Here is a 13,398-nt window from a genome sequence, read left to right as displayed (position 1 = left end):
CATATGTAAAATTAGGTATTAAGTAAACCTTTATAGTTTTCATCATATTGGTTCTAGCACCAGCAAATGAATAACATGCCACACTAATGACAATGCTTTGCTCACCTTGCACAGGGGCAAGAAGTAAAAACTCTTGGCATCATCTGAATTACGAATGGCAAGTTTTGGTGTTATCTCCACTTTTTTGGCCCCCACACAACAGCAATTTGCTATTGGGATATTTGGTGTTTTAAACAATCTAAATATTAATCAACCCAAATTGTTCTGAGTCTTACCTTATTCTGCTCACTGATTCTGGCGTAGGTATGTAAGTCGGAGCACTGAGAGGTGCAGCAGGTTCCACATACAATTTCCCTGAGCAAATTGCATTTCCCTTAATATTGCTGGCAAATGCGGTGTAGATGCCTTCATCTTCTGGAAGAACAACAGGTATTCGCAGACTAGCTCTGCCATCTTGCAGAAAGTCCATCTGGTATCTCTCTCCATGTTTGATGCGCTTGCCATCTTTGTACCACGCAATCTGCAAATAATATGCATATTTGAAAAAAATTAGATAAAATAGTTATTGTAGATGATGTATATCCTTATTGTAGTGTGGAGGCATGATGTTTATTTTTTTACCTTGGGTAATGGATAGCCAGACATCTTGCAATGAAAAGTAACACCCATTCCCTCAAGAATTCTATAATTCTTGATTCTTAAATCAAAGCCTGCTTCAATAGCTTCAGATTCAGAAATGTCAACTGCCATCTTTTCTTCTCCATCTTCTTCAAGAAGTTCTTCTAATGTAGTCTTTATTATTCTGTATTCAATTTCTTTGATGAGCCTCTCTTCAAAGGAAGAAATATGGAATTCCTATGTAGTAAAAAAGATGACAGTTTGTTAAAAATATATAAATCTTGACAAACAGAAATGCTTTAAGACTATTAGTTTTAGGGGCACCTTGGTGGCTTAGTTGGTTAATTATCCAACTCTTAATTTTGGCTCAGGTCATGATCTCGCAGTTCATGAGATTGAGCCCCATGTGGGACTCTGCGCGGACAGTGTGGAGCCTGCTTGGGATTCTCTCTGTCTCCCTCTCTCTGTGCCCCTTCCCTGCTCATGCACATGCTGTCTTTTAAAATAAATAAATTAACTTTTTAAAAAAAGAGTATTAGTTTCAGAGATAAGGATCCAAGTTTTGGGGGGAAAATCTAGGAAGATTTTTGTTTGTTTTTGTTTTTCAGTGAGAATTATAGGCGTCCCTGTTTTGTTTTCTAATCTGCATTACCATCATCTCTGACAGTTCATGCTGTGGCATCTTGGGTCAATGATATTCTAAAGGCACAGGTTACTTTGGGATGCTCATTCTACAGATGAAGGGATTTGGTCAGCAGTGGACCTGGTCATTCTAATATTTATCTTTTCCTGCATATATAGAATCCTTATTTCTAAAGCCACATTATGCAGCAGGTCACAAAGGTTAAGGAAACTCATTGGCAGTGAACTTGGAGCTAATAACTATAGCCCAATCATTACCCCATCACCTGACAATGAAAATATCAAACAAAAAGAGGGGCACCTTGGGAGGAAAGTGTAATTTATGAGATGATTTGCTTGGTCATTATTCTTATACTCACCTGTTCTTCTACAAAAGTTCTGACCATTATAGTATCTTTGGCCATTTTTTTCCTAATTAAGGCCTGTTCTTTTTCATACTCTTTTTCATAATCAGAGTATAAAAATCCAGGTGCTATTTCTCCAACTTTAGGTTCTTGCACAAATGCAGTCATTTGTGTTTGGTAAAGCATTTCTTGCTGGGACTTCATCAGTGACTCATAATCAGCTAGGAGTTAAAAACAGAAGTTGTTTTAAAGTTTTGACTTAAATTACAGTATAGTTAACATACAGTGTGATATTACTTTCAGGTGTATACTAAGGTGATTCAACAATTCCATCTGACACCCAGTGATCGTCAAGACAAGTGCCCTCCTTAATCCCCATCACCTATTCCACCCATCCCCCCAGCCACCTCCCCTTCAGTAACCAGCAGCGTGTTCCACACAGTTAAGAGTCTGTTTCTTGGTTTGTCTCTCTCTCCCTCTCTTTCTTTCTCCCCTTTGCTCATTTGTTTTAAGAACATAAGTTAATTTTTAACGTTCTTATGAAAAAGCCTTCATGCCACTTCATTCAGGCAAGCCCTACACTAGAGAAAGTTGATAATAAAAAGCCAGATTTTCTAAATTTTACTCTCAAGGTGCTCAATATCTGTTAGATTGAAATTCAAAAACAAACTTGCCTTGACAAGTCAAAGCAGCCGGTACTGCTGTAGAAAGAATTTTATGTTAGCAGTCAGTTCTTTAGGAACTATCCTGGGGTTCTTCCTAATTTGCCATGTGGCTTTTGGCAATTCATCTATCTTCCTGGGTCTTGAGTGCTCTATCTGCTAAATTAGGATAATATCCTAACTTTCTCTAAGGGGTATTGGGCAGGTCAAATGAGACAAAACATGGGATGGTCCGCTGTAAATGTGAACAATTAAGCGAAAGTAAATGTGACCCACAGATACATTCAGTTTGGCCTGAATGCCATTATGCTTTTTGTCCAATTACTTATGAATCCTGAAAAATCTTGATTTCCAAGTTTTCTTTAAAATACCAGAAACTCTAGGAACATTGAGCCTGGCAGGTATGTGCCTGGTCACAACACAGTGGAGGCAGGGAACGACTGCCCCCTTGAGGCGGGGCATATGCTCTCCAGTTTGCCACTATCTTCCTACCACTCACTGATATTATCTGTCTGGATCTGGAAGGCAGCGAGGTGTGGAGTCTTTGCATCTTCAAAGGCATGATATGCCTAGAAATGAAGGCACCAGATAGAAACTTCGTGCCAGAACCGTGATGTTTAGCACCAGCATGGCTTTTGAGGCCACGTGGTCTAAAACATTTTCTGTATAGCTGAGGCCAAGAGAGGGTAGCGATGGGGACAGAGCCAGAATCAGAACTGGGATATTTTAATAGGTCTTTGATAAACACACAACAGTGCTACTTCCCTGCATTTCCATTCCTATCAGGCACATAGGAAGTACTAAGGGCTGCATTTACCTTCTTCCAGCAGGGAGGCAGAGGCAGAAGTCTCGCCATGCTTATTACGAATAACAATAGTGTATTCTCCAGCATCATCAGCAAAAGTCATTGAAATCACCAGTCTGCACTCTCCAGTTTGTTTGTTGTAACTCACTTTGTATCTTTATGGAAATGAACATACATAAAATTCACTCACAAATAACCCTATGTGAATAAACAAACCCTCATGTGGATCTATGGTATAAAATTCAATGATCTTAAACATGAGACCAAGCTCCATATAGAATATAAGATTGCTGAAAATGGAGGAAAGTGCACGGACATGAGTAGTGAGGGACAAACAACTTAAACTTTTCATTTTGAATAAGGCTCATATATTCTTTGAAATAAACGATAGAATATAATACCACTAGAATCAACCACATGGAAAGGGCTTCAGTGTTTATGTGAGCAAACAATGAGGTCATTTAAACACTTGGGTATTTCTCTTTGTTCAGTATTTTGCTCCTTGTTTCATGTGAAGATCAAATGAATGATCAAAACAATACATTCCTTTAAATATTTCAATTTTAAGCCTCTGGTATACTATATTTCTTCTTATTAAGACATAAGAGGTACATTTTTAGATGATTTGTCTCAAGCTGCAGAAAATTCAAAGCTAAATTTTACATTCAATTATAACAAATTTATTAGCACAGATTTTCATGTATAACTTTCTTCTTCATTACATGACCCTTGTTCTTTTCTCTTTTAGTGACTTAATTATTATGCATTTCTGCTGAACGCTGTCTTAGACGCTTTCTAGAAGAACATGTGTATGTGTGTAAAAATCCACATTTTCTCTATTTCACTGGCGCTATACATGAATCAAACTAGAGTATAAATAAATTTATCTTCCATCCACTTTTGTCACACAGCTTTGTTCCTCGGTGAGACTGTGCAAAAATGTAAAAATAGCTGAAAACATACCCTAAGTTTTCCATAATAAAAGAGCCTACATTTGGGAGATGGTAGGGTAGGTATATCCCACCTCTCTCTAGTCTTCCTTATACATAGCATACAAATCACAGAGAACTCTATCAGTCAGCCATCAACATACCTGTATCCCGTGGTGAGAGGGACACCAGATTTTTTCCAGTAGACGTGGGGCTTTGGATTGCCGCCAACCTGACATTCAAACACAACACTCCCACCTTCCACCAGTTTCTGGACCACTGGTTTTGTAATAAAGAAAGGAGCGGCGGGTTCTCCGGGTGCTGCTTGTTCCTCTGTGATGCTGGTATCAGTCATTACCACATCTCTTGACTCTACCAAGCTGGAAAGAGAATTCCCTTAAAATTAGCGTCTGGGCTGTAATTTGCCAATACCAAATCAAAACCATCCTAGAACAAAAGCAGAAGAATGTTTTTACCGTTTCTCTTCCATGGTAAATTTCTCAGCCACGGTGGTTGTTTCCTTTTCAAACTCTTCTGATGCTGGAAGAAGACAGAAGTCTCTAATTTAAGTCGGGCATTTAGCCTGTTTTGTTAGTGACCTCTGGCTAGCATGACAGTTAAGGTGACCCCTTAATCTAGCCCCAGTTCCCACAGAGGACACCATTATAGGGTGTGCAGAAACCGTATTGTGGAAAGAAGTGTCGGCTGACAGTAAAATGGCAGGTACAGACGGGTGGTGGGAGTGTGGCCACAAACCTTGCACAGCTAGATAGCAGGATGTGCTGACGGTCCCAGCCTCATTCACAGCGCTGCAAGTAAATCGCCCGCTGTCTTCCGCAAAGGCTTCTCGGATCATAAGACGAGCGATTCCACTCTGGAAGGTTATCTGGAAATCGATGGAACTTTCTATTTGGTAGTCTTCCCTGTACCATGTCACTTTTGGGGATGGGTATCCAGAGATGTGGCACTCCAAGGTGACGGATTCACCTTCTATAACAGTCACATTTTTTAAGCCCTGAGGAGAGAAGAAAAAGGAAATACTGATAACATGTACATATTCATTAATCATCTCTATAAGTTATAACAAGTGTCAGGGATTGCACATTCTAATGGCCCTAAAATGTTTTCAAAGGTCAAGACTGTAGAAATATTAGTAAAGAGACTCCCCTGAAAAGTTATTTCCTAACTTGAAATACATGTAAGGTGTTTCCAAGTTCATAAGGCAGGACTATATTAACACCATTTAATGGGACAACTCCGTACCCTCTGTCATTCTCACATATTTAAATCCCAACAGGACGTAAAGGCTCAGTGGCAAATGCTGCCCCTTCACCAAGCTTTCCATGCTATCTCCAACTGGAAGTACTCTATTCTTCCTCTGTTGGGGTGCTTATCACCATCTAGATTTTGCCTATTTATGTACATTTTCCTTAATAGTAAGGCTAAAAATTCAAAGAGGGCTGGATTAGTCTTCATATCTCCATAACACTCCCAGTAATCCCTTAGACCCAATAGAAGCTCAATAAGCCTACAGACTACGTGACCGATCGTTGTCCCACAGAATTCCCCCTTTTCTTGCCAAATAGTGTGCCATCTTAAAATTAGCATTTGTGAACTCACTAATGCCGTTTTCCAGTTGAAGAAACTGATCTTTTCATACATGAAAATATCTGACCAGATATGTGTATGGTCCAACACAATCAATTTCATCACTCACCGAGACCAAAGTTGGTGGAGTAACAGGGATTTCAACAGGTGCAGGTACTCTTGCTGTTTCTGTTACCTACAAATTTTACAAAGGACGTTACAAAAATGTGGCATAAGGGGCAATCTCATCAACTCTTAACCCATGCAAAATTATAAAAATAATTTGAGGAAAAAGAACTCTGACCCACACCAGACTCAATAAAATTAAGTTGGAGCACAGTAAAGGAAAGGTAGGATGCCTGGCTGAGTACTACTGTAGCACAAACTGGCCGTGTGCCTGACCCTGCTCAAGAGGAATGGGTCAAGAGATAGTGTGCGATCCAGTGACTGACCTTGGCTTCACGCTCATGCAGTACTTTGAAGCGCTCTTCATGGACTGCGCCACCAGTGATGCTCACCCCTACCTCCTTTTTCACTTCGACACCAGCTTGACTCTTGTAAGTGTCTGGCGTGTCGGCGAAAGGGAACTGCGGAGAGGGGGTGGGTTCTGCTCTCACTCTCGCCTCGGCAGGCTTCACAGTGGGTGCCTTCACCGACTTGGTGATCTTCTGAGCAGAAGACGTGGCTGACAACTCTTTCTGTAATGTGGCGATAGCACTACCGGCTATCGATGCCTAAATGGAAAGGGAACAATCTGTGTCATGGTTCAGAAGTACGTGGCTATTATCTCTCATTCTGTGGTGGGTAGGAGTCTATGTTCTATATGGTCTGTCTTTCAACGCTCTCATTCTCACTTTTACAGTTAATGGGAAGTCAGTTAGGGATGAGCTGGTTATAAAGCTCATTGTCATTCCTGCCAGTTTATAAAATACATTTGGAAATATGTTTCTTGGGGCGCCTGGGTGGCTCAGTTGGTTAAGCATCCGACTTTGGCTCAGGTCATGATCTCGCGGTTAATGAGTTTGAGCCCCATTTTGGGCTCTGTGCTGACAGCTCAGAGCTTGGATCCTGCTTCAGATTCTGTGTCTCCCTCTCTCTCTCTGCCCCTCCCCCACCCCCTCATACTCTGTCTCTCTCTCAAAAATAAAATAAACAGTAAAAAAATGGAAAATATTTTTCTTAGAGAGTTGTATTTAGAGCTCCTTATTTTATTCTCTCATCATAAAGGGACAATTGAGCTTCTAAAGTTCAGTGACGAATTTTCACTTAACCATCCTGAAAATACTACAGTGGGAAATTCAGAATCAGGAAATTATTAAAATATTTGGTAAATTCCTAAGAACTACTTGACAATAGTTTAAAATTGTAAAGTTTCAGCTTCAGATCTGTGTGGAAGGTAAAAACAGAGACATTACAAAAATATTTGAAAGGCTATCTCACTCTTTTTATTCTGTCACTGTCTATGGTCATCTGATTTCAATAGTGATTTGGGGCTATTCCAAATATAGGTATTAAACGGACTTTAAAATGCTGTGAAGGCACATAAGATTTGCATTCTACGTCTTAGATGTGCATAAGAGGAACAGAGACTAATATTAAGGGTTATTATGTGCTGTCAACTTGCTACCATTTTTGCATGCATTAACTTGCCCCCGATTACAGAGCTAATAGGAGCAGAGCTAGGACACGAATCCAAGACTGTGTAATTGATTCCACAATCCACCCCCACTACCACACAATCCTACCTCTCTCCATCTTGTTATGTTGCATATGTGGACATATGATTTCTCAGTGACTGTTATATTGAATATAGGATTTCTCAATGTCTGATTTTTATATTGATACACATTCACAGCTAAGTTACTGTGAAATGTTTCACAGCATAAGGAAAATGAAACTGTACAATGCGCCATCTTTTACAAAATGTGAAACCGAGAGAAGCCTGTACAGATTTGTGTCTTCTCAGAGGTATGGGATAACCACCTCGGCTACTGTGTGCTCACCCTGCTCGGCAAGTTTCAGAAGCCAAACTCCAGGGGCTTGAGAGTTTCTTATGAACGCAAACAGACATCACCAGCAAGAGGCCCACACTGGCCTCCACCAAAGACACTGTACATCGCACATTAGGTACGTATGGCACCTCTGAGCCAGACATTTCTTTGGCATGCTCTTTAACTTCTTACCTCATATCCGTGTTCCGTCTTAGGAACAGAAATTTTTGAAACAGTAAAGTGAGGGCTTGCTGTGCGGGGGCGTTTATCCACATGGACTAATCTTTCAGTTGTTAGATCTGTAGTTTTCTTGATCTGCATTGAAATGAGACTCAGTGACACCACTGTCCACCAGACGACCACAGCAGTTAAGCTTGCTTTCCCATAAATAGGGTAAAAATCTAGGGGTACAGACTCACCTGTGATGAAATGTGCATTCCCATTTGATCAGTAGTTGTGATATGAGTCTCAGAAGGAGCTTGGATCACTCTAGGCTTGACTGCTTTAGGGACAACGTGGGGTTCCGAGGCTGGACGCTGGGGACGCTCAGCAACCTTTGTGGCAGAAATGTGCTCCTTATAGCCATACTCCAGAGTGGTCTGCTGAGCGTATGATTCTTTAGGACGCTCAGGCTCCCTGGGCTCTCTGACACGGGCCTGGTCCACTGCAGCAACAACTGTTGCTACAGCTTCCGCCTTTTTCCCAACGTCCACCTGGAGACAAGGTTTCCGGAATTAATACACAGTAACACCAAGTCAAGCTGGGACATGTTCTCCAAGGATAGTCATTAGGAACAGACAAATGCCTAAAGGTGTGGTAGGCAGATGGCACCTGTGTTATATGGCTGTTAATGTCTCCAGAAATGTAACTCGCAGATGCATTTAGGAACTTATTTCATTGATTATTATAATGTAATGGACATCTAGTTAGATACACTGTATATACACCTGTTTAATTAGACAAGACATTAAATCACACAGACACCACATGGGACAACACAGTATGGATACAAAATAGTAAGGAGATGTTGAGTTTTTCTAGGATATTGTCTGAGGCAGTTAATTAGCACTTGGGAAATCAGAATTTGGGGGATGGTTATCTTCATTGATTATTTTTATTAGCCTGTCAATCATTTAGTGTTGTTGCAAAGACAGTAATGATAAAAATACACTCAAAACCATCATAGACCCATCCAGAAAAATCAGTTGCTACAGAGTTGTACGATTGCGTGCAAATCTGAGATAATATGAAAGCTCATGGAACATAGGGAGCGTATTAATTTTCTTATGATTCCCTAGGGATAAGAATTTTTAATCTATTAGGAAATTTCTTAAAAAACACAAGTGAAGAGACTGTGATTAAAATGAAAGTGTTAATCATATTTGGATTCAAGAGAACCACCTTTTGCAGTAAAGTTCAATTTGCTTTGGTTATGACTGGGAGATAAGTGCAGAAAAAACCAGAAATGTTGTTTTCTCATTTCCATGAATCTGATTAACATAAATGAAAACAGTCTGCAGAGGTGTTTCTCTTTTAAAGAAAGAAAACTAGCTGATATGCCTTACAAATTAGGAGTCTATGCAATGCTTGGAAATAGCAAATCCTAAAAATCACATCGCTGTGTCCATCACTGCTCTTTAAAAGTAATGCTGGAATAGTTTATTAATGTCCATTTTTCTTTTCTGCTGCCGTGAAAAGAATCCAGATCACAGCTGAAATGTTCTTCAAGGATGCTACCTGTGTATCTGTTAAAATTGTTCTCTCAATCATTTAAGATAGAAATGAGGGTTTTTTTTTTTTCTGAGATGAAATTGGGCCTTTAGCGATCAAGGGCTTCATTCAGTGCCTCCTTCCAGTAAGCCACAAACACCCTAATCTGCCTTGAAGGATTGCAAACGCCATTTTCACTTTACCATTGCATCTTAGAAGAAGCTGTAAAATATACGTGAGGCTTAGGTGTGTCTTCATCTGGCCTTCTTTTTTAAAACATAGGCCATTAGTTGATTTTAATTTTATAGATGCTTCAAAATGTTATCTGTCTCTGACAGATAACAGAAATATATTTAACACCTATCATGTACATTTAATGTAGACTAAAGATTCAAATGAGATATAATATAAATGTAATAATTCTATAAACTGGTATCTTAAGTATATATACACCTTCAATGTATATGAAGTCTGATATGCCATTCTACATATGTGTGTGTACACACATTTAAGATAGATCACTTTGTAAAGTGACGTTTATATTATATCTCATTTGAATCTTTCAACCAGTCTATGAGGTAATCAGGTTGAGTTTTAGTTTTATTTTAACAATGAGAAAACTCAGGCTCAAAGAAATGATCATTTGCCGACCAAAATGTACAAATATGCAAATCTTGTTCTGAATTTAAAACTTATGCAAAAAAAAAAAAAGAATCTTGATTATGGGTAGGATATTTCAAATTGGGGGAGCCTCTATGTATTTTTCCCTGAGTTAATGCATATCAAGTCCATATACAGCTATTGTTTCATAGACAACCACAGGCGTGTTTACTTTGGTTCAATTTACTTGTCCTCTACGCTGGTACCACTTTTACTTCTTAGTGGACTCTAATCTCTCTCATATTTTTGGAACCTAGATCAGCAGGAAGAAGAATTGGAGTAGGAGACCACAATTCAGACCAGTTAAACACTGAGAACTAATTTAGGCAAAGCAGAGTGTTACCTAATCTGGCTCTTCACATCTAGAAATGCTAACTGTTGCACTGGAGGAACTGGACAGGGTCTAATCAGCTCTAATGTTTATTGACCACTTCAGCGATTAAATGAAACACTAGGAACACAACGACTCATGCTGGATGAAAAGTTATGGGTGCTGGTGATAAAATGGGATGAAGCAATGCTTTTCACCTCCACAGCATCAGTTTTCATCTCCTCATGAAAAAGATGGATTTGTTCTTGCTTAATAGCAAATCCTTCTCTAGTCCTTGGCAGTGTGGCTGGTTCAGTAGATTTTGCAGTGGTAACTACTACTTTGGGTACAGATATTTTCTCAGCTTCCATTCTTAGCTAATTTTTAACAACAAAAATAAGACAGTCAAATTTATGTGATTCAGAACAAACAAAAATTTAAATACAATCTCTCATGAAGTATGTTACGTATTAGAATCTCCGTTACCAATGAGATTTCTGAAAGGCTGATATGCCAGTCAATATCCTACTTGGTTAAGTGTTTGGAAAGTTGACCTTCACTCATGCCTTAGGAGAAAACCCAAAAATGTAGAGACAGAAAACAACACTGAGAGAAATATAGACAGGACTCAGCCATGACACTAAAGAAATTGAGTTGCTCATTTCCAAATACTATATTGACAACAAGGAATAAAATTAGGTAAATAGCTTATTTGGGGTAAATGACAGAATCATAGGAAGTTGGTTAATTCATGGAGATTCATAACTACAAATAAATGCTACAAATAAAGTTTTTCATGGCTAATGTGCATTCTAGTTGGAGGATTCCTTCTCTAGACTTGATACTGCATCTTGTTAGCATTAGCAGTAGTATGGCGGGCTTTATAATTTTCTCATCTGGTATTTACAGAAAGAAAAAAGATAACCTTTCACCTGAAAAAACTGATGGGTGATTTCCTGAAATAAGTCCATACTTTACGAAGTAATATATTGAATTCACGACCCCTCAAACCACACATATTCATGACAGTAAGTAAGATTCATCACTTACTCCTACTTTTTTATTTAATATTCACAGGATATCTTAAAATCAGCCTGCATGCAATTTTACTCAACTTCCAGAGAACTTATAGATGTTAATAATAAAAAACATGGAAAATAATAGTGAGGAGATCAGTGGGATAGGAATATGTAGTAATATTAACAATAATAATTTGGTTTTTTAGTTTCCAATTGTTTAATCATCTAAACAATGAATTCGGTTAATAGTGTCTCATACAGAAGAAATTCTTGAGATTGGGTATTAATGTATTATCAAAGAGGGGACTTCACACTTGGAATAGAAAGCGTCACCTTTCCATGAGTAACTTGGATTTGTTCTTGTCTACTGGCCACTCCTTCTCTAGTTCTCAGTATTGTTTCTTGTTCTTGGGCTTTACCAGTAGCAACTGCTATTGTAGATAAGGCAGTTTTCTCAGCTTCCTTTCTCATCTGATTATTACAGTAAAATCAAAGTGTCAATTGCACAGGGCTTTAGACACACACATGGTATAACCCTTCCCCCCCTCCTAGTGGGGATGCAAGATGAAGTTATTCGGGGTTAGCTACACAAAAGAAGTTACTTGACAATGTTTGCATATATGGACTGGGAGTCACAAAACTTAGAAATGTTAAATAAAAAAACCCACAAAAATATCTCCATTTGATTCTATATATTGCTTTTTAAGAATCAGGCTAAAAATGCTAACTTTCATGCAAAGAATAATGGTGGAATAAAATGAGTTATCAATGTTACAGATGGATGAAAATCAAATGTACAGATAAAATTAATGGTAAGCAGTCACACATTTACCATTTTGCTTTTAGTCTGGGATTCAGAAAGGAAAATACAGACTACCAATTCATAGAACATCGTAGTTAATGGTTTACTAGAAATTAGTTTAAAGATAAATTTTTCCCATCTCAAATATCTGTATTCACCTTTTCCTGAGTTATTTGAACTTGCTCTCTTTTGGTAGTGATTCCTTCTCTAGTTCTTGAAACTACATCTTGTTCTTTGATTTTGGGTGTGGCAACTATGACTTTAGGCACCACTGTTTTCCTAGTTTCTTTCATTATCTGGTCATATGATAAAAAGAAAGGTGGGAAAATGGTCATTAAATTTCATACAGACTCTAATAAAAGAACCTGAAGTCAAAACTGAGAAAGGAAGCAAATGTCTTCCTGTTCCCGAACATTTTCATCGTGCTTAAACACATAATGTGAGTTACTTTGATCTTCCTTACTGTTTTATTACATAACAATATCAAAATGAGTGCAGTCTAAAAGAAAAACTTGTGATCAGCAACAAAAGAATAAAGGATGCATTTCTCTTTCCCACATTTGTCTTACTATAATCCACGAGAAATTCCATTAGAGTCAAAAGCAACATATACTTTTACATTTTATCAATTGACTTGAAAACTGGAATCTACGGCAATAGGCAGATATTAAAGTGAACTATCATATCATATCATGTTAGTAACAACCCCAAGAAAGTTTGAAAGTTAGGAATGAAAAGTGGCAGTGAAAGCTGGAGAGGTGGCAAAGGGTTTGTGACAGATTCTAAGGGAGTTTTCTATTTGAGCTATAAACAGAGGGGGTGAAAAAGTGATGATTAAGACCCATGATGACAATGGAGGCAGCCTGCACATGAAGTGATGAAGAGTGAATTTCACACCAGCAGGAAGTCATCACCTTTTCATGAGTCATGTGCATTTGATCATGTTGTGTGGCAACTTCTTCTTGAGCTCCCAGGATTGTTTCTAGTTTTGTGGACTCTGCAGTGGCAACTACCACCATGGATGCGGCAGCTGTCACAGCTTTCTGTTTTATCTGATTTTCAGAGTAAAATAAGGGTTTGAGTTTCAACAAGCACAAAAGAAATGGCAAGATACCCTTGCAACATCAGAAGAATACAAAATGTTTAGCGCTGAGAAAGAATCACATTTCCATTTTAAGGGCCAACACTTAATGGTTTAAAACACAGACTTTTGTTTTCCTGAAAAATAGTCTATAGGCTTCTTTTCTGCCCACCTGCCCCTTAGCAGATTGTCCTAGAAACTGAAAAGTTCTCATCTCTGAGACATGTTGACACTCTAG

General features: G+C 38.6%; 1 protein-coding gene across 1 annotated transcript in view; it reads right to left on the bottom strand.

The window, feature by feature from the left end:
• The window catches only part of TTN (titin), a 274,200-nt gene that overhangs the window by 247,007 nt on the left and 13,795 nt on the right, over positions 1–13,398 (bottom strand). The window contains 14 exon segments of the mRNA XM_047870979.1: positions 276–520; positions 622–855; positions 1,620–1,825; positions 3,084–3,226; positions 4,165–4,380; positions 4,477–4,540; positions 4,757–5,015; positions 5,718–5,783; positions 6,040–6,321; positions 7,771–7,893; positions 7,998–8,291; positions 11,611–11,748; positions 12,238–12,375; positions 12,994–13,131. Coding sequence (XP_047726935.1) covers positions 276–520; positions 622–855; positions 1,620–1,825; positions 3,084–3,226; positions 4,165–4,380; positions 4,477–4,540; positions 4,757–5,015; positions 5,718–5,783; positions 6,040–6,321; positions 7,771–7,893; positions 7,998–8,291; positions 11,611–11,748; positions 12,238–12,375; positions 12,994–13,131 — 2,546 coding nt within the window.

Source organism: Prionailurus viverrinus, chromosome C1 (assembly GCF_022837055.1).
Source record: "Prionailurus viverrinus isolate Anna chromosome C1, UM_Priviv_1.0, whole genome shotgun sequence".
Lineage (NCBI taxonomy): Eukaryota > Metazoa > Chordata > Mammalia > Carnivora > Felidae > Prionailurus > Prionailurus viverrinus.
This window is presented reverse-complemented; position numbering and strand designations above follow the sequence as displayed.